The following is a 20,911-nucleotide window of genomic DNA, read 5'->3' on the forward strand; positions in this document are numbered from 1 at the left end:
TTTAAAATTAAAATCACCAAAAACATTATAGACACGTGCAATATTATCGTTTCATCGTGGGTGAGTACAGAAGACAGTGATAGGTTTGCTATTCATGGGTCTAACAGTTCGCTGTAGCACGAGTACAGACGAATGGAGTCGAGGGAGGACTTGCGGTCGCGGTCCAACCTCCATAATTCGCATTAAAGGCAATTGCGCCGTGGTCCGGACGCAACTTTGTTTTGGCATGGGACAGACGGAGGGACGTACTTGTTCCCCATTCAACGCCACGATGTTAGCCGTCGACCATGTCAGTGCCGTGCCAGATAAAGATGACATAGTACGCTGCCAACCAATCCTAAACGGACAAATTGGGTCGCCAGTGCAGTTCGGATAGCGGCCGGCCGATATTTGACCACGTATTGTGACCACCTCAGATATCACCATGCTTATTAGATTACCCACCCCCTAACATGTCATGCAACATCCCCGACTTAAATAACAATAAGACGTAAAATGAAACACTCGAGCATAACGTACCCATATTTGACCAATTAAACAGGGCTTTTGTACATCAACTGGATGCTGCTTGCAGAACTCTGCATTGAAGTTTGACACACACACTTGTCTCAGCTTAAAAGAACGTATGTAAATATGTAGTCTACAGAAAACATGTCCTTACTTCTACTAATCATACAGATCAGATCATATCTGATTATTACCAAACGAAAATCATACATATCTGATCACTAAATGCTCTTCATTGGTTTCTTGGATTTGTTTCTAGGACGCGTCTTCACCAGGGATTTCTCCAAATCCTGTTGAGAGAAACAAAAGTTCGAGTTGGAAGGATTAAATAAGGTTATGTTTTCTGAAGTTCCTATAGGCATATGGTATATTAGCACAGACATAAATAAAGACATTTAGAGAATGAAGACTTGGTTTTCCTCGTGGATAACAAAACACAAATAGGTAAATTAAATACTTGAGTGTACTGAAGCAATCAAAATCCATTAGCATATGATAAGCTGATCACCATAGTTTTATGCTTTATCAAAGTCATTCTTTTTTTTTTCTGTGGCCATTAAAATTCATTAGCATATGATCAAAATTGATCATTTACGTCTATTTTCATTTAAGTTAAAATTGAGTAAGAATTCTCTAATGTTTTCCTTCACGTTTCAAGTGTATTATAGGTGCTGTAAGCAGCCTTATGTCTTCAAAAATGTACAGCTGATAAAAAAACATAGGTGTGATATGGACAGCTAAACTGGATGCTGCAGTAACAGGCTACAAGATGACCATGCCCAAGCTTGCGCAGGGCAGAGTTTCCATTAGCCAGGCTCAGTGTGACCCAATTTACTTATCCTGATGTGGATGCTAAAGCTCTTCTTTCTTCGAACCCAGCACCATAGCAGCTAGATGTGACTGATCACTTCAGAGATGGATGATGTGATCCACTGTTGTTGCAACTTTTTGTTTACTTTTTCTCTCTTGCTTTTGATTTAATCACCTTATGTTGACTATTGCCCATTCGAGATCATAGAATGTCATTCTCAATAGGAGAAATTCTGATGAAAGTATCTTCCAAATAGAATATATTTTATGCTAAAAAAAATTTATACCCAGTACATACATACAACCATCTTATAGCGATCTGGTGAAAATATCTTTCACATTTTTAAATATTTAGATGAAAGAGTAAAATTCCCTCTTTGAACGATTATTAACAGTAAGTACCCCAATCTCTCCCAATTTCACCACACAAGTTCCCTAAACCTGTAAGGTGGACATAAATACCAGATAATCTCCATTTTTTAACTCACATTCTTTTCTCAGTTTCGGCAATCTAATACATAATCAAATATGTAATTTTCTTCTTGCTAGAGAAAATGACTTGCTTATGAGCAGAGGGATCAGACAAATATTGTCAATTTATCAATTAGACAATTCCCAACTTGGTTGTTCTCCACTCTATCAACTACACCTCAGTGACTCAGTCAACTATCTTGCGTTGACACTTAGGATGAATCCACAACTAAATATAATGATTTGCTACTGAGATATATGTAGAAGCCTCGTTGAAACTCAACCAAGCAGTTGCACCACTCTCCTACCTTGACAACCAGTACCACTCCTTTAGTCCATTAAGTTTTCTAATGTCAATATTTAGTTAATCTACAATGTCTCGAACAAGCCAAGAACGTACAGCTGATCCTGACTCAAAGTAAACATTTTATTTGTTTATATTTTTATTTTTAAAATTATGTATTTGCTTCTGCCAGCCTAATTTAATCATGCACATGAGTGTTTGGATAAATGATTACAAAGATTAGATTATAAAACAATTGAACCAAAAAAAAGGTAGCTTATAGGCAAGCTTGGTCTAGCACTGACTTGCCGAACTCACCTTTTAAAGGTTAAGGATTGACCCAACCTAGTTGATCAGTATAGTAGATGCTGAACCTGGCATGACCCATTACAATAGCAGACCATTTCAAGTCTAGGTCAGCATAAATCGGATCCAACATGCTTAGGGAACACAAGAACAACAAGCCTTATAAAATTTGGTCCAAATGCAAGGAAAGGCTTAAGTAGATTTCATCTGAATGCACTAGCAGCCTGCCGCATAAATGGGTGAATAAAATTACTTTTTAGAGTCAGGAAGTCAAATATATCAGTGGTTATCACTTATACTTAAACTGGCCTTGCTTTGTTTAGTCTTAGCTTAAGATGAGTTAGGTAGGGTTGAACTTTGGATTGGTTCAAGAATATACCACAATCTAATAATATAAAATTAAGGCCAGGGTTTTCCATTTCTTAAGCACTTTTGCAGGCACTTAGATGACAATTATTATTTGTTCTATCTGTCAATTTTTTATTCTGAACTAAATTTGAGTTCCAACATAACTTCAATAGATAATTACTATAGAAAATAAAAGGGTCTATACATCCCGATTTAAGTACCATCAGGAATCATCTGAAGCATTTTAGAGTAGCAAGAGCTAAAATTATAGTCTCATGTGTCATCCAACATAAATATTGTATAGCTTCCTACTGGATTTGGCTTTCTCTTCCATTGTCCAGTTTCTCCTTCCTGATTTCCACTATTTTCTCTCACTCTAATACCCAAATCATCAGAATCCCAGTCTCACTGGTACACTTGCTGTCTGCTAATCAGAAAATTCTAATTACAATTTGATCGATTGGATTTGAACTTTTGATCTATATACCGCATGCTATTTTTCTATAGAGCAACAGATGAAGACCTACTATTAGCAAACTAGATCAATCCCAAAACTGATCAAATCAAGGTGGAACTTGCAGTACAATCACTAGATCACGCTACTACAAAAAACCTGCCTGACACCTTAATCCTCATAGGAAAATCCTTCAATCTAAGGTATGCTGCAGCTGCCCTAGCATGCACTTGGGATGATTTGTATCAAATTTTGCTAAAAGATTAAGATGTACCTAACAGCCTATCTCTATACATTTTATCCTTCGTTCTATAAAATGGGACCAGAATCATTGAATTGGAGTGGAATACACAGGTAGGACCAGAATCTTGTTACACAATGGTAACAAAAAACCCAAACAAAAAATTCCATGAAGTGGTTAACACCAGCATTTATAAATCTAGTCTGTTTCTCTTCAACCTGTGTTTCCATGAATATTAAGATCTCCGTTTCCAACTAGTTAACACAATGACATGAAATAAGTTTTCAGTCACTAGGATTTACAAGATCTTGATAAACAAACTCCTATTCAAAATTTATAACTATATCAGCAATTAAGCACTTTGTCAGTTTACATAGTGCAACATGATAGAGATTGGCAAGCAGACTTATACTGTAAATTCAATGACATAATTTAAAATCAAAACACAGGCAACCAAGTTTTGAAAGAAAAAATGAGGAACCAGATAAAAAAGCATTGTTACGAAAAGAGAGCAAAAGACTCACCAGGTTAGGTCCCAGGTCAGGTCCCTTTGGGGTCATCTCTGTTGTCCAGAGACTTTCAAGATTATAATATGCTCTAGCCTTCTCCTCAAGTGCATGAACTATAACATTACCTGGATGTTAGGAAGTTCGTGAAGAAGTTAGCAAGTTAAAACAGATGGCCGTATTAGAGATTTAGAACTATTTTTAGTGCTTATAAACCTAAAAGAAAAAACTGGAAATCAAGCCAGAGAAGTGAAATGATATGTTTAACCCGATAAACTTCACATAAATAACAGAAAGCATGAAAGAATTAATCAAATAAGTGAAATGAAAAACTTCTTTACAAGGAAAAATCACCAGAATCAATCACAATCCACTTTCCTCCTTCGTGGCCTTCGACACTTGGAAGCACTAATCGTTCAGCGCCTTTTTGCTTTTGTTTTACCTGGGGAATATTATGGCAAAGAAAACAAATTAATTTCAACAATAAATACGACCGACAAACGCTATGGAACGAATCACTTAGTCTCATTCTTCGATCTGATTTCATCACAAAATGATCAACTCGTCCTCAAAAAAATACTCAAAAAGTCAACAAACCTACCCTGTGAATTAGGGCTTGGGCGATGTTGCGGACGTGCCAGGAGGATCGGCCGGTGGCGACGACCATGTAATCCGTCCAATCGCACTGGTCCCGCACCGATATCACCCTCACATCGTCCGCCTTCACGTCGCCGAGGATCTTCTCGACCTCCTTCAGCTCCAAGGAGCCCGGGTTTGGGGTGCCGGGCGCCGGCGAGGAGGAGACGGACCGGAGGAAACCTAGATGCCGCCATGGGTCATGATTGAGGAGAGGGCGAGAGGACGCGAGCGATGCGACCACTCGCGATTTCGAGGCCGCCAACATTTTGGTAGGTTTCCCGTAACAGAAAGTCGTGGCCGTCTTAGAAAGTTCTCGATAAAACAAAATAAAATATAATTGCAGGTAATTTTCGTATTAATCGTCTTAAAGGTAAGTATATCATAAAACACTTGCACACACGAAATTAGCATATATATATACACACTTAAGTATATATATATATATATATATATATATATATATATATATATATGTATGTATGTATAATACATCCATATAGAATAAAAAAAATCAAAAGTGTCAAACGGACTTAAGTATCCTTTGAGCATAATGCATTGATGTAAGATCGAAAAGTATCCAAAGTATGTGATACTAGCAATGTATTTAGTTTTGTGCATGACGGATAATATATTTTTTTTATACATGACGTACCCATCTACCACCAAAAAAATCTGAAATATAACTTTTATTAATTATGATTTTTATAATCTAACATTTTTAAAAATATTAATTAATGTCAAAGCATTAAACTATAATTTTCTAATCATTAATGAAATCTCAAAAGAGTCATTATTTGATTTTTTTGAAAATATTACCTAAAAATATATGAAAAACCAAGCAATTATATATATATATATATATATGATTTTTTTAAATACTCATTTTGGGTTATTTCTCAATCGGTACCTCCTTTTGTTTTTCCTCAAATAGTATCTCTAACTAAAAAAAATCAAACTCTTTCTTAAAAAATGTTCTATCTGTTATAGTGTTTTTGATTTATTATATTATTTTGACCATTATAAAGCTTACATGAAAACAATATAAGTGAGTCAAATAAAATCAAAACACACTAGAAATCATTTGATATATCATTTAAATATGCATTTATAATAGCTTGGGAATAACATCACCCAAATAAAAATAAAAAATAGTTTGTTATAGTGTATTGGCTGCCAAAATAAAAATACTATAATATATGCTAAAAAATATTATAAATAATCTAAATAAACTCCTAATCTCAATCAAATCAAGTACAAACTTAAAATTATGATGTCATCTACGAGCAATGAGAACTAAATAGATATAATATGATATAACTTATAATGTTTTTAAATAATATTTATAATATTTTTAATACCTAAATAAAAAATACAAGCATTATGAAAAATACTTTAAATGAGATAAATGGTAACAATGTAACAATTTATATTTGATGGAAAAATAGGTAAACAATTGAGAAGAAGAGTTGGTAGGGATATTTAGATATTTTTTTAAATTACCTAAAATACCAAAAAACTAATATATATATATATATATATATATATATATATATATATATATATAAAACCCGTGATTTCTCTTGGCGGGAAAACATTTGCCTCCCAACAAGAAAAAGCAGCTGCTCTTCCCCTCCTCCGTTGGCTTCCTCTCTTTTCCTGCGAAATGGAATCCGACACCGACTCCGATGCCTCCCACATCTCCGCCACTCCCCCGCGAAACACCAATCCTGGCCCCGATCATCCCAAGCCTAAGTTTAGGGTTTCTTCTCCTTCCAAGGAGAGATCTAAATCCAAATCCATGCCGGTCCCCCGAAATCCGCCCAAATCCAAACCCAGATCGAGCCCTAAGCCCTCCGATCCGCCGCCGCCGGTCTTCCCCTTCGCTGAGCTCTGCAACCCCCATGGCTTGTCCGTCGTCAACCTCCGGCGGCCAGCCGAACCCAATCGCGCCGCCTCCTTTTCTCGGCTCGTGTTGTCTCGGCGGCCTTCCTTCGATCCATTCGAGTTCGAGAATGGTGACCAAAGCAAGCTTTGTGACGAGGTCGTTGGGAGTTCCACCGTTGGAGGGACTGTTCTGAGGGAGCCAGCGAAATCCAAGCGCGTTCGTCCTAATCTCGTGGGGTTTGATGAGCCGGTGCAGCAGCCGAAGCGGCTGGATTGCGGTAGAGAAGGCAAAACCAGATGCTGTGATGATGTCGTTGGAGGTTCCATTGGTGGCATGGTTTCACTGAAGGAGCAACGGAAAGCCAAACGCATTCATCCTAATTGGGTCGGAATTAATGTGCCAGTGGAGTTGCCGAAGCCGCTGAAGTGCAGTAGAGAAGGCAATTTTGTTCGGTTGAATATAAATGGCCACGGGAGGAGGTTCACTTTCAAGAATAGAAGATCTTCCATCTCCTCACGTGGTCACAGATGGCGTCGGAAGCTTATAGCAGGCAAACGTGAGGCTCAGGTAGCGGATGATTTTGTTTCGGATGCTCTGGTTGAGCAGAGGGAGAGCTCGAGTAATAGTAATCAATTAATTGAAGAGGCAATGATGGTTGCTCGAGAGGATCCATCGGATGAAAATTTGCAAAGATTGCTGAAGCTAACCCATGGCTACGGTTCATTTCGTGAGGGGCAGCTAGAAGCCATCAAGAGGGTGCTTGCAGGGGAGTCGACGATGCTGATGCTGCCAACTGGTGCTGGAAAATCACTCTGCTATGAGGTCAGTTTAGCTCGATCTTCTCCTTTCCTGAGTAAGTGGGATACAGCGTATTGCCATTTCTAGAATATAGTGGCAATCGGGAACTCTATGGCTCCATTCTATTTCTTTTTTAACTTATAATTTTTAAGAAATAAAATTAATTTTAATTTTAATTTTATTTTTATGAGATTAATTGTCAATAACGATATGGCATGTTCAGCTGCCAGCTTTGATTTTACCTGGAGTGACATTGGTTGTGAGTCCTCTCATGGCGTTAATGGTTGATCAACTAAGGAAGCTGCCTTCCTCAATACCTGGTGGTCTTCTTTCCAGCACTCAGGTAGCTAAATGTTAGTATCTGTCTCTGATGTTCAAACAAGAATTTCGGAATTACCTATTAGTTAACTGTTACCAATCTTCTCTTCTTGCTTCAGACAAATGATGAGGCTTCTGAAACCCTAAGAAGGCTTCATGAAGGAAATGTCAAGGTGACACTACACTGTTCATTTCTTCAAAAGACATTTGCAGATCCATATTATGTAGAGAATCTCATAACCCCTTTGTTCTTGATTCAAACTCACAACCAAGTGAATCAAGTTAGGTGGCCAGGTATTAAATATTTTCTCAGTGGTATAATACACTTATCTGGCCACGTGAATCAAGTTATCCACTATAAATCGGTAAAGCGTTAAACTAGAAATCATTAGTTTTATGACATGGTCTATGTTGACATATGTATGTCAAATGGTACTACGGTAGTGTTTTGGGGGTTGAATTTTAAGCCTGTTCCTTTTATCATGATGCTATTTTCACTGAAATATTACTTTACATCATGGTTTAAGATTCCATTCAGTACAGGGCATGCCACTCGATATCTTGGAACCATACTAGTCCACTGGTGTCAAGACCAGTATTTGACTGATCTTTAAAACCTTCTTATGGATCACCTTTTGGAAAGACAATATTGTCATCATATTTGCATTTTTCTACAATTTAGTTTCAAGATTTAAGCATTCAAGGTTGCTGATTGTTTCTTTCTATTCTCTTGATGATACCTATACAGCAAAACTATGGAATTCTTGTCCTAATGTTACAGGACATTCATCTTTCTAAATCAGGTACTCTTTGTTTCTCCTGAGAGATTTCTAAGTGCAGACTTCTTATCGATATTTGGGAATGAACTGTCTATATCACTTCTAGTCATTGATGAAGCTCACTGCATCTCTGAATGGTAAGTGGCCATTTAGTGCATTGGTGTCATCTTTGTACTTTTGACTTGCAACTAAATGTTTCAACCTGGTTTCTTTAGTGTTGTATCCTCTAATGTTGGTTTGCAATGCTTCCAGCCTAAATTTCTCTCTTCAACAGGTCCCATAATTTTAGGCCTTCGTATTTGAGGCTGAGGGCATCAATACTTCAAAGAAAACTTGGTGTTCAATGCATTCTTGCAATGACAGCAACTGCAACAACCCAAACTTTTCATGATATCATGTGTGCTTTAGAAATTCCACATGCTAATGTTATTAAGATGTGCCAAGTAAGAGAGAACTTACAGCTTTTTGTGACCTTGAGTGAAAATAGGCAAGTTTGATCTTGTTGATTAATTTAATTTGCAAATTTCCTATTTATCTTGTCTTTTTCTCTATGTTGATTCAACTTACCATGCTTCTTGTGAAAACCTAAATCAACAGATTGAAGGATTTATTGATTTTGATGAAGACTTCTCCTATGGTTAATATGCATAGTATCATTGTGTACTGTAAATTTCAGGTTAGGCTTCTTTTAACAATATATATTCTAAATATTGCTTCCATGTTTCTTTAATCAGGAACAGTATGTATATACCAAGCTTGATATGGTTTTCCTCATAAAGCAATTTACCTATTCTTTGACAAGTTGAACTGATCGAATACCTTGTGGTTTCCTTTCTTTTACATATACTCTCTGCCCTCATTCTTTTTTTTTCATCAGGGGAGATCATAAGGACTTTGTAAAATACAAAAGCAATAATCAATAGCTTGATGTCAAGGAGATCTTGGATTTGCTTACAAGCAAAGACAAGAAGACATTCCCATTAATGAAGATGATAGTTTCCTCCTGCAAAATTTCTCATATTCTGATGCTCTCATTAGGCTGAAGTTTTTGGTCTTAGGCTGTCCTTGTTAACTGGAGGGTTGTGATTAGGATTGTGCTTAGTTTGTACAGCTTGGGTTTTGGGAATTTATAGACCAAACTGGTAAACAATATCTGAGAAATTCTCACCCTGAATCAAATCATTTTCAACAATATGAAACAAGCCAAACCAAATTGAATTGTCACTCTTTGGGTTTAACTTCAAAGTTGTTTATACAATATATTCACAAGAGGTGATAGAGGTCTTTGCGGAGTCTTAAGAAGTTAGGAATAATGCAGGCAACAAAATATAAAATAGGAGGATTCAACTATGATTGTAGCTGTGGTTGACTATAAAAGTAGTGCTATGACTTATGGATTGATTGACCTTCAACATGAAGAGTTTCTTGAAGTTCCAACAGACTGTATACACCTATTCTGTTTCTGCCTTTAAAAATGGTTACTGTTTGCTAAAAACTCAAAAATAATCTAACTATCCTAATTCCTGTTTATTATAGTTTCTTGTACAACTTGTTTCTATACATTTTTAGCTCTTTTTTACTAATATGAAAGTACCTGATTGCTCTGAACTCAGCTGAAACCCCAGCGGGAAGATGCATGATAAAAGTACCATGGGAAAGAACAACTTTTTTCTTTGTTTCTTTGGGAAGAAGGAAATGGACATTGAAATTATGAAGATTCACATGTACTTTGCAATATTAGTCTCAAGTTAGATATGAAAAGATGACTAGGTAACAAACAAATGATGACTAAATACTAGGTACTACCTGGAACAGACAAGGGGATCTACTGATGCTGGTTATTAGTCTTTTCCTTGTGAGACTAGACAATACAAAGTTAAGAAATATAACAGCTGAAAAATTTATCCCACATAACAAAAAGGTTTCAGTGGTTGTTTGTTATGAGAAGTTGACAGCTGCTTGTGTCCCCATTGTGATTTGTAATTTTTTTATTATATTAGTCGTACACTGAAGAATCCCTTTTGCTTTTACCTTTATTTTTCCTGGCAGACTGAGACTGACATGGTGAGCAAGTTTCTTTGTGATAATAATATCCCTGCTAAGGTCGGTATTCATTTTTTACTTTATGACAGTTAGCTATTTCAAATGTCCCTGAATTTAAAATTTTATGCAAGTCAACTTCATAAACTGTTTCGTCCACTTAGGCTTACCACAGTGGCATCCCTGCAAAGAATAGGGTTCGTACACAGGAACTTTTCTGTTCTAACAAAATAAGAGTGGTAAGAATGATATTGTCATCACATTGTATTAAGAGCAAAACTTCATTTATATTTCTTATCAATGGTTTAGCCAATGCATGACCAATAAGAAGTATTAATATTAAATAATGCTTGTATTTATTCCTTTCCTTTTTCCATTGGAAGGTTGTAGCAACTGTGGCATTTGGCATGGGACTTGATAAGAGCGATGTTCAAGCGGTATGAGAAAACCATTGTGATGCATTCTCAACCCTGTAGTTATAGCATGAACCAGATTCTTTTTTAAATTTGTTCAGAGAGTGCTGCTAATTTGGTCCGCATGTTTTGGCAATTCCTTAGTCATTGCTTCTAGAACTTAATATATATTATGTGGTGGTTTAATCTTTCAGGTAATACACTATAGCATGCCTGCAAGTTTAGAGGAATACATTCAGGTTCCTATTCTGATATTCATCATTTTCAGTTAGATTGCAAGCAGTTCTCTTTTTTCTTTATAGTTCAAAATCCAAGCCCACGAACAATTTCCTTTATAGGAAACTGGACGTGCTGGAAGGGATGGGAAACTGTCTTATTGCCACCTCTTTCTAGATATTACTACCTACGACAAGCTTCACAGTTTATCATACAGGTATTGGAAGTATTAGACTTTGATTTCTAACTTGTTCTTGTATTATTGCTCTGACACAGCTAATTTGCTTGCATTCATTTGGTGGCAGTGATGGTGTGGATGAATATTCAGTTAGCAAATTTCTCTCCCAAGTTTTTTCCAGTGATGTTCACTTAACTGGACAAACTTGCTCCTTGGTTAAAGAGTCTATGTCCAGGAAATTTGATATGAAAGAAGAGGTTTTCTTTCTTCCTTTTTGATTTTTATCCATTTTCCTTTCAGCCTATTTCTATGCACTTTCTGATTTTCTAATGTCCTTAAGTTGGATTATTTGTCATAGATTCATTCCTAGAGTTCCTTGGAGTATTTTAAACTTAATGCAATATAACTAACTTTTTGAGCCTCCTAGGCAAAATTTGTAATTTTCGTTGCTACACTTGTGTTGTTCCGGGCCATAGCCGGATCAATATGGGTCGGCCCATAGCTGAACTGCTATGGGTCCAGTGTTTTGTGTGTCCATCTGTCAGAACATACGACAGTACCATTGGGGATTGGAGAGGAGGGGAGGAAGAATGAAGAGGAAGAAGAACAAGGAAGAGGAGGAAAAAGAAGAAGATGAAGGAAGAAGAGGAAGAAAAAGATGGAAGAGGTCCAGAGGAGGTAGAGGAAGGGGCGGAGATGTATGGGAGCAAGTGACGAGTGCTAAGCAGTGGGTATGGGGGTGGTGATAGGCGAAGACAACTGCACGAAGAAGGAAGAGGAGTCGCGTCGCACGAGCAAAGCCCTAGCACAGGTTAACAGAAAATAGAAAAATAATGAACTGCCTAATAAGGCAAAAGATTCATGTAGCACACCCCAAATAGTTGGGACTTTACGGCTTGTCTGTTTTTGTTATTATTGTTGTTGTACTGGATTTTCTAGTTTAGCTTGGAATGTGTACCAGCTGGCAGTTGGATCGGTGAAAACTGATCGAAGTGGACTGGACACTTCAGTTTTGTAATCCATGCTCCTAGGCCTTGAATGCTTCTATGTAGCTTCCCAAGTGTTTATAGTTTTCACTATTCAATTTTTAATATACAAGGCATTCATTCTAGTTTTACTTTTAAGTTCTTGTAAGATCAATTTCTCAACCCAGTATATATATTTCCATTATATTCTGCATTATAATTGTTTGTATTTAATTAAGTAAAACTGCAGATTTATTAGTCATGTTGCTTCTTAGTTGCATGATGCTTTCCTACTTTTCATTGTGGACCTTACTGCTGTGTTGACCAATGAACTATAGCTGATGTTTGCCTTAATTTGATTCAGTGAGTTATGGGTCAGAAGTATAGGGCAATCTACTTCATATAGATCTCTCAATGTGTCTTCTTATTTAAACTGTTTTTTGGGTTTTATAACTTTTTTCTATGTCCTCATGTCCTTTGGTAAGTATGTACTACCTAACAGCTTAGTGTGCAAATCATATCTGGTGATTTTTAACAGTGTAGTAAATTTCTATATCTCACGGTGCTAATGTCCAATACCAATCTTATTCAGATTGAGGGGGAATCCAATTGGCTGATTCATGTCATCATTGTTGTTGTCGTCATTATTGTCATCTTTGTCATCGTATGCCATTGTATTACCATATCCCAAGTATTGGTTGCCACCTTAGATATAAACCTAAACAAACTGCTACAACATTTTTTAAGTTAGTACTCATTTAGCCTCCAACTCTCCATATTCTTCTGGCATCTGTTCAATTTAATTTTGCAAATAGCTTATAGGTTGATTTTTATCAAATAATGTGTTATTCATTGCAGGTACTCTTAACAATCCTTACACAACTTGAGATCGGTGATGAGCAATACCTTAGCCTACTTCCACCGCTGAATGTGACTTGTTCATTGTATTTTCACAAGGTATTCTGAAAAGTAAATCTGCTGAACCATATCTTTTATCTAACTGTTAAATACTTTTGCGATTCAGTGCCTTACTATTTTCCATAAAGTCTTTTTCTTCAGCCTAATCTTGCAATGTTTCCCTGAGCTGACCAGATCTTACATGCTCCTATGTAATTATTGTGATGATGCCAAGCAGAGAATTATTTATGTTTTGTATCTGTAATCATGATACATCTTCTAAAACTGAACTTATTGCACTAGTGTTCTTGTAAGCACTAGCATATTAACTACAATACATATTATATGTTTGAGAGGACATTGCCTGTCAATTTCATGCTTCTTTCATGCCTCGACATTTTCTCCAAATTGCAGATACCTAAAACAAACTGAGGACTTGAAGTTTATTTAATGAAAGCTATAAAAGGATATTTTTAGCTCTTATAATATAAATGTTGCTTATAGTTGAACATGAAAATAACCTTTTCTTTGTAGGGGATAGTCGATGAAGTTGAGAATGTGCTCAATTTAATAAGAGAAAGTGGGTAGCTTAGTGTCATGCTTAGAAGTTAAAACAAATGCCTTCTATGGAAAACTGAGGAGTATTAATTTTCCCGGATTCTGAAAATTTTACCAAATTTAAGAATTGCCTTTTCTCTTTCCTCTTCACTTAATAATATTGAAAGATCTTGTAGATACCAGGGTCAACAGTTGTCAAATCACAAATTATTATACTATTCTTTTGATTGGACTGCTACTTATAGTTTAATTTCCTGGTAAATGAGTCAGCAAATATTGCATTATGCTAGTTTTGGGTGAAAGCAATTTATTTTGTTTCAATATCCTACATCTAGCTCCTAAAAACTAAAACCTCAAAATTCCTATATTTCTTTTGCTTCTGTGGTACATATCACTTATAGTCAAATGGCCTATTCGATTCAAACGAGCTTTGTTCTAATCTGGCTGAAATCCAATAATCCACATACTAAAAATTAAGGTTTGCCGGCCCTACAACTGATTTACTGCTTGGGCATGACAATTTTGTTTCATATTCACCTTGTTTTTTAGCATAGATGTTATATATTCATTATCATCTTAAAGCTTCTATAGAGCTTTGAATTCTTTAGTTTATCTTTCAGGTTCTGTCCTTTATCTTACTTGAAATGTGTGGGAGGAAAGTCCTTCCACTACATAGAGTTCGTTTCATGTCAAACTTAAGACCTAACCCTCAAATTTTTATTGAAGCCTCAATAATATTTCCCCGATGGAAAGTTGACATGCCACTAAAATTTCTTACAGACTCTTATGAAGACTTCATCTTATATATGGATTGACAACAAGCTGCCTTATGACTTTCTGATTTCACTTTCTAATGTTACTGGAAGCTATCCTACATGGCATTACCTACACCTTCATCATATTATGATCAGATGGATTGCAATTTCACCATGCAACATATGATCACATTTTGTTAATTTTTGTATCTGATTTAGGTTCTTTTTAAACTTCTGGATCATTTTGTTGTCAACAATCCCCATATTTTTTAACTTAACTTGATGCTAGTACAACAGTGATCTAAATAGACCAGATTCTCAAGTTTTTAGCTAATTCACTTGCCAACTTGATATATTGGTTGATGGCATTCATATTTCTTGTTAGTTTGTCTAATTATGTAGATGGCTAATTAGGTTGGTTTTACAATATGTCAAGGTTCGCAATTTCGATCCGTATTGGTGTATCGAGCCTTGCTCGGTATGATATGTAATGAGGCATACCGATGGTACGTCAGGGCGTACTGAGTGATATGCTTAATATAGCTGGAAACCCTCCGAAAATACCTGAAAAATAAAAAAGTTAGGATAGAGTTTTTAAGTTAGAAATAAATATACATTTAGTATTGTTTTAGTAAAAATAATGTAAATTATGTAAGAATAGTGCCACATATCTTTGAGAGAGTTTAGGAGAATGAAAATGTGAGAGTAAGAGAGAAATTGTGAGTGAAAAAGAGTTTGAGTTTAAGAGATTGTGAGAGCGAAATGAATTGAGAGAGAGGGGAGGAAAGTGTTTAAAGACCCTTTAGGTTGTCTCCAATGGTCAAATTAACCATTTGAAACCCGATATAGGTCGGCAACAGTTGGTTTTGATCGTTACTGCCCGGTACAGGTTGGTAACGATCAGATTTCAATCATTGCCGCTCGATACAACCCCGTATCGCTCGATACAAGGTTAAAACTGTGGTACCGCCCGGTAATGGGCGATCCGCGTGCCAAGAAGCTCTTGGACCAGTACGGACCGTCCATACCGGGCAGTACACATCAAAATTAAAAACCTTGCAATATACAAAGTAACACTCTGCAATAGGATATAGAGAGAGAGAGAGTTGGGTACATTTGATGCATCTACAGAGACTACTTTTTCTTTTTAGAGCTTAATGCATTCTTTCTGCTATGCAATAGGATATATATATATATATATATATATATATATATATATATATATATATATATATATATATATATATGTATATATGTATGTATGTATATATATATATGTATATATGTATATATGTATGTATGTATGTATGTATGTTTATGTTTTGTCTATTCTTTTTTACTTTTTCCTGCTTTTTAATAAATTTACTTTTTTTGCCAATTTGATCCCCTGATCCATGTTTTTTCTCCCCTCTCGTCCATGATCTGGTTGATCTAATCCAGGCCGGATCATTTTAGGTATTGTCAATCCCGATCACAATCCTGAATTTTCATTTTAAGATTTTGGATCCGGTGTTGTTACATTGTTACATGTACTCTTATTTGGATCTCATTCCCAAACATATAAAACATATCATTTTAAATCGGATTATTGTTTACCTGGTCTTGACTAAAATATGTGCAATATCATCTAGCTTTTTCTACTAAAAACAAAATTATGATGGCAAGCACAAAGCCTGGCATTCAGTGGCAAATCAGAGATGTCTGGTGGAGAAAATAGATAAGTTTGTGCATTTGAAGGACCTCTTAGATGCTTGAGGATGTAAGAGATGGCTAAAGCATGAAAAATCAATGGAAAACAAGATGAATATGGCAAACAAGAAGATGAAATCCAATGGTCATATACATGTTTTTGGTACCCAACCAGCCTTAATGCCAAGTTCAATTATGTTTTTAGTGGAAAAATCTAGATGAATTTTAAGGAGCAGACAGATTTTAAGCACGTGAAAGCTGCATTATGGGACTATGCCCCATTGGCTAGTGGTTTAATGAAGGTGGCAGCTTTGTTTATACTATAGAATCATTGACACTAGGTCTTGCATTCAGATGACATGTTTTTATGTAGGTTCAGCGAGATTGTTGTCCTCATTCCTTGTCTTTGACAATAATATTTAAACCAAGGTTTGCCGTACCGGACTGTACCGCCCGGTACGGGCGGTACGTACCGGTCCGACAGGCTAGCGGTACGCGGACCGCTGACCGCCCTGTACCGGTCCGCCCGTACCGAGCACTGTAGCACTGTAACACTGCTACAGTGCTCGGTACACCTGAGTGTACCGCTCGGTACACCTGGGTGTACCGAGCGGTATACCGTACCGTACCGGTACCGAGCCTGGGTCGAAACGCCGGTACGGTACGGTACGGCGAACCTTGATTTAAACTATAAATCAACTGGTAACAATGTCAATTTGCCTTGTAAGTTGATCTTTTTTTTGAACTTCTTTATTTTGGTTGTTATTTCTGCAGACAACCCCAGCGTTGCTCTCGGGCAGGGATAATTTAGTGGCATCAATACTGAAGAAGTAATTTTTATTTGTCTACCTAGTCAGCACCATGTTTTCCATTATTTTTTATACTCTCCCAAACTTATGATTCTTTGAAACATTGCAGATCGGAAATAAAGGACGGGCACTATACATTTGACATGCCAACAGTAGCCAATAGTGTTGGAATTAAAACAGCTAACCTGCTAAATAAGCTGCAAAACCTAAAGGTTTGGTCAGATCTATTATACCAATTAATTAATGTGAATGAAACTTCTGAATTTGTTTGATTGTATGCTCAATATGCAAGTATCTCTGCTGGATTGGAGATTCTTCAAACATCTGATTTTCCTTTTGACCATTCACCAAAGTATAGTAATGTTAAGTGGTTGTGGGTGGTTTATAGTGATTTTGTTTGTGGTTATGTATAATGTAGAATTTATTGTGGACAAGTTCTTTAAATGGTCTCCTTATTATATCCCATTTTTCTTTATTCATAATTTGTACCTGCAGAAAATATTATAAGTTCAGACTCAAATTTCAGAACTCAAGTCTGGGTCCTTATAATTTGGCTTTCTACCCTCTCATGTCACTTGATTTCTTTTTGGCAAATAAAAATGCTGGTTGTATCTTTTAATTTATCTTCATATGAATAAAGAATAAAGGAACGAAAGACAAGGGATATCAGATTAAAGGTTATTTTGAAGGCAATACATGAGTGCAAGGTTTGGCTGAAGACTATAATGTGATCTTGATGTTGAAGATGGACAACTATTAAGTTCTAATCCCATTTTATGTAATAGTGTGATTTAATTGGCTTTCCTTCTCCTCTTAAAGTTTCTCTTGCTTTTCATCTTCTGTTCAGCTTTGCTACCTGCAGATTACTAGAAAGTACTTGATTCATTGTCGATTATTATAGAGCGTACCATTTCTTTTCATTCTTTCTCAGGGAAGGCGCAAAAATACTCTCCAGAAACTTCAGTGTCTGCATCTCAAGTTTTTTTAAAATCAATCTAAAGCAGAAAGCTGTACTTCACTTTTTATTGTCTCATTTGTTTCTTTCTATGTCAGTTTCATTGACTGAATAACTTGGTTCCGAATTTTCACCTGCATAGTGACAATCATGTGTTCATGGCGTGAAGAATTCATTGTGTATCTTGTTCTTGATAGTTCTACAAATATGTCTACAGGTTTTCAAATCATGTTTTGTTCCTTCTATTGATTAATATAAAGAACTAATAAACTTTTCAATATGTTTCACATTGAACTCAGTCTTCGGGGGAAGTTACATATGATTTGAAGGATCCAGCCTTCTGTTTCACTATAGTGAAGAAACCAGATGACTTTTGCTCCCTATCAGCGAATCTAACAAAAAGACTTGCTAAGGTTGAAAGCTGCAAGGTGATTTAGCTTCCTCCATTAACTTCATGCCCACTTCTGCTTTAATGCATTAAATTCTGTGTGAAGTTTAAACTGAAAAAGAATGTCACTTGTACTAGTGCTTCTCAATACCTTTGCTGTTAATAGTTGGCAACACTTGTTCAATCGGTAACAAAAAATGTTTATGAATGTTTTCTCTGATTTAAATAGGTTCAAAAATTAGACACAATGTTCAGTGTTGCATGGTCAGCTGTGAAAGTGTGCAAACGCACCGATGGTTGTTCCAATTCATTGCACTCAACATGTATTCAAAGAAGAATTTTAGACTACTTCAGCAGGAGGCATGATGTATTAGATGATACTAATATATCTTTTAAGACGGCACGAAGCAGGTTTTTGTTATCTAATGGATCTTTTATATTGCATCCAAAAACCAAAAATCCTGAGCTTGCTAGTCTTTTTTTTTTTAATGCATGTGCTTCATCTAATTGAACTAATGTCATTGTTTATCTTTCTAGTCCATTTCTACGAGCAGATATAAAGGTTAGCCACCATTTCATACTTTTTACTTCTACTCAACTTAATGTCTTCATATTTTATTAAGAATCGAGGTTTTCTCCTTTTGTCAACAGGTTTTTCTGCAGAGTAATTCCTATACCAACTTTACCCCAAGAGCTGTTGCACGCATTATGCATGGCATCACAAGCCCAGCTTTTCCTTCTTCAACTTGGTCCAAAAGCCATTTTTGGTATTCTTCATCTATTACTAAGTTTATCAAATTCCATCTTACTTCACATTGAGGATAGTGTGATTCATATGTTTACATGTTTATGCATCTCATGAATATCAAGAAATATTCTGGATTTAGTATTGTTATGCATAAAGTCAAATTGTTTGCCAGAAAGAAACTGGTTTGAATATTAAATACCATTTTGCTTCTCTTACAGGAAATTGCTTAATGATTTTACATTTCTCGTCCTTGGAATAGCTTTTTTTTTCAATTTTATTCTTTTGGGCAGGGGACGGTATGTGGAGGTTGATTTTCCAATTGTTATGGAAGCTGCAAAAGTGGAGCTTATGAACTTCGCGGGCAAATGTGGCCACTGATTGTAAGCTCTCTGTTAGCATAATCATACCCATAACAACTATTCTCATCTATTACACTTGAACTTATAGGTCATTAATGGCTAATTATTCTTCTAGGTGCTCAAACTTCTATAATTTGTCTCTCATCAAGTACTTACCAACTACATCAAGATCGATGCCGATCAGTGGTTGATTGGTATAATTCTGATATGATCTGATATATCAACACTTGGTACAGGTTAGTACCATCTGGACGAGAGAAAAAGGAGAGGGAGGAGAGACGGAGAAACTTGAGGAGAACACTGAGGGAGAGAAAGTGGATGCCGTGGCTTGGGTGGCGATGTTTAAAGACGGGAGAGAGAGAGGGAGGGAGATTACTTCTATTTACAGCAGTACGTAGCTGCCTGTTGGCTGCTGTGTAAACAGTAGTTCACCGTGGACCCTCGTCAAAATACAAGTGGTTGGGCTGCCGCAGTGCACGAGTTTATATGTTTTGTAATTAGACAATTAGAAACTCTCCAAATTAACTATGATGAAATGTTTTCAGCATCTGCAGTGGATCTATCCACAGCTGTAGGATGGAATTATTGATTCATTACAATATGTATTGCTTGGACTGCTGTTGGATGCCTCTCTTCTTAGTTTATGCACAGTACTGGTATATATTACCTGTCGTTCATAGTGACTTAATGGTGTCATCTCTCAGTTGCATGTGGACATGTGATGCTCCTCTAATAATCTTGGTTATTATTTTAGGTAAATATGTACTATCTAGCATTATCGTTTTGAGTATCAGATTTATTTTGGATGATTTGTTGATTCGATATGTACTAATTTTTATCGATCTATCGACAGGGTATATCGATATATGTTGGTATTTTATAGATGAAGAAAAGGAGGAAGGGATGGTAGAGAAACATAAAATAGAAAAAAGAAGGAACAATGATAGGACTGATTTGTACCACCCATACGATATTATTTTGGGTGGTATAGCAGTCCTTGACACTATCACTCATGTTAGATGTATGTGAAATGAAATTATATCAACATCTAGATCCCTTTTTCCAAATTATAGTGATATGTATGTAGCAGTTCTTTTTTGTAATGTTGCATTTGCAAAATTCTTAAATAGTCTTAAGGTAACGACAAGTAGATATGCATCTAGATCTCATATATTATTATTGCAAGGACCACTTAGATGGCCTTCTTAGTTCTTTGTTCGACGGTGCAGGGATTAAAGCCAGCCTTTCTTTGTGTTTTTTTTCCTTAGCAACTATCATCATCTTGTAAATGCTTATGGAGGCAAGACAACAGAGCTGTACCCAGCATGAGATACATTGGCCCATCTCTTTGACAATTGGTCTGCTTTAAGCCACAACATACAACTGACCCCAGCTGGATCTGCCATGTCTCTGTTCATCTGTCCTCTACCCCAAGCTGAATGGGCCAAATCTTTAAGAACAAGACTCTCAGTTTCTAGCCCCACATTGGCTGCATTGTTGGAAAGAAGAAACAAGGCATAGCTGATGATATAAAGTTAAAATTGTTATTTTTTAACCACAGATGTGGATCCAAATTTGAGGTATTGGAAAGAAATA

General features: G+C 36.3%; 2 protein-coding genes across 3 annotated transcripts; one reads left to right on the top strand and one right to left on the bottom strand.

The window, feature by feature from the left end:
- Window positions 1-504: 504 nt before the first annotated feature.
- On the bottom strand, window positions 505-4,859 carry LOC135676977 (protein Iojap-related, mitochondrial-like). The gene is made up of 5 exons (XM_065188747.1): window positions 4,528-4,859; window positions 4,281-4,368; window positions 3,945-4,054; window positions 718-797; window positions 505-578 (listed from the first exon to the last, which is right to left on the bottom strand). Exons 1-4 carry the CDS (start codon window positions 4,828-4,830, stop codon window positions 729-731), a joined length of 570 nt encoding a protein of 189 aa, XP_065044819.1. The 5' UTR covers window positions 4,831-4,859; the 3' UTR covers window positions 505-578; window positions 718-728.
- A 1,319-nt stretch (window positions 4,860-6,178) lies between these two features.
- Window positions 6,179-19,974, top strand: LOC135581077 (ATP-dependent DNA helicase Q-like 5). Of its 2 annotated transcripts, none has more exons than XM_065188748.1 (21): window positions 6,179-7,272; window positions 7,472-7,591; window positions 7,686-7,739; window positions 8,370-8,482; window positions 8,620-8,832; window positions 8,943-9,021; window positions 10,395-10,448; window positions 10,550-10,624; window positions 10,769-10,822; window positions 10,993-11,037; window positions 11,137-11,231; window positions 11,320-11,449; window positions 13,016-13,114; window positions 16,831-16,886; window positions 16,975-17,077; window positions 18,120-18,248; window positions 18,438-18,619; window positions 18,746-18,770; window positions 18,860-18,975; window positions 19,247-19,336; window positions 19,431-19,974. In XM_065188748.1, exons 1-20 carry the CDS (start codon window positions 6,229-6,231, stop codon window positions 19,332-19,334), a joined length of 2,874 nt encoding a protein of 957 aa, XP_065044820.1. In that variant the 5' UTR covers window positions 6,179-6,228; the 3' UTR covers window positions 19,335-19,336; window positions 19,431-19,974. The 2 variants fall into 2 exon arrangements, with proteins under 2 accessions (XP_065044820.1, XP_009406398.2); XM_009408123.3 differs by having other exon boundaries at window positions 19,552-19,973.
- Window positions 19,975-20,911: the final 937 nt, after the last annotated feature.

The sequence above is a fragment of the Musa acuminata genome, chromosome BXJ1-6 (genome assembly GCF_036884655.1).
Source record: "Musa acuminata AAA Group cultivar baxijiao chromosome BXJ1-6, Cavendish_Baxijiao_AAA, whole genome shotgun sequence".
Taxonomy (NCBI): Eukaryota; Viridiplantae; Streptophyta; class Magnoliopsida; order Zingiberales; family Musaceae; genus Musa; species Musa acuminata.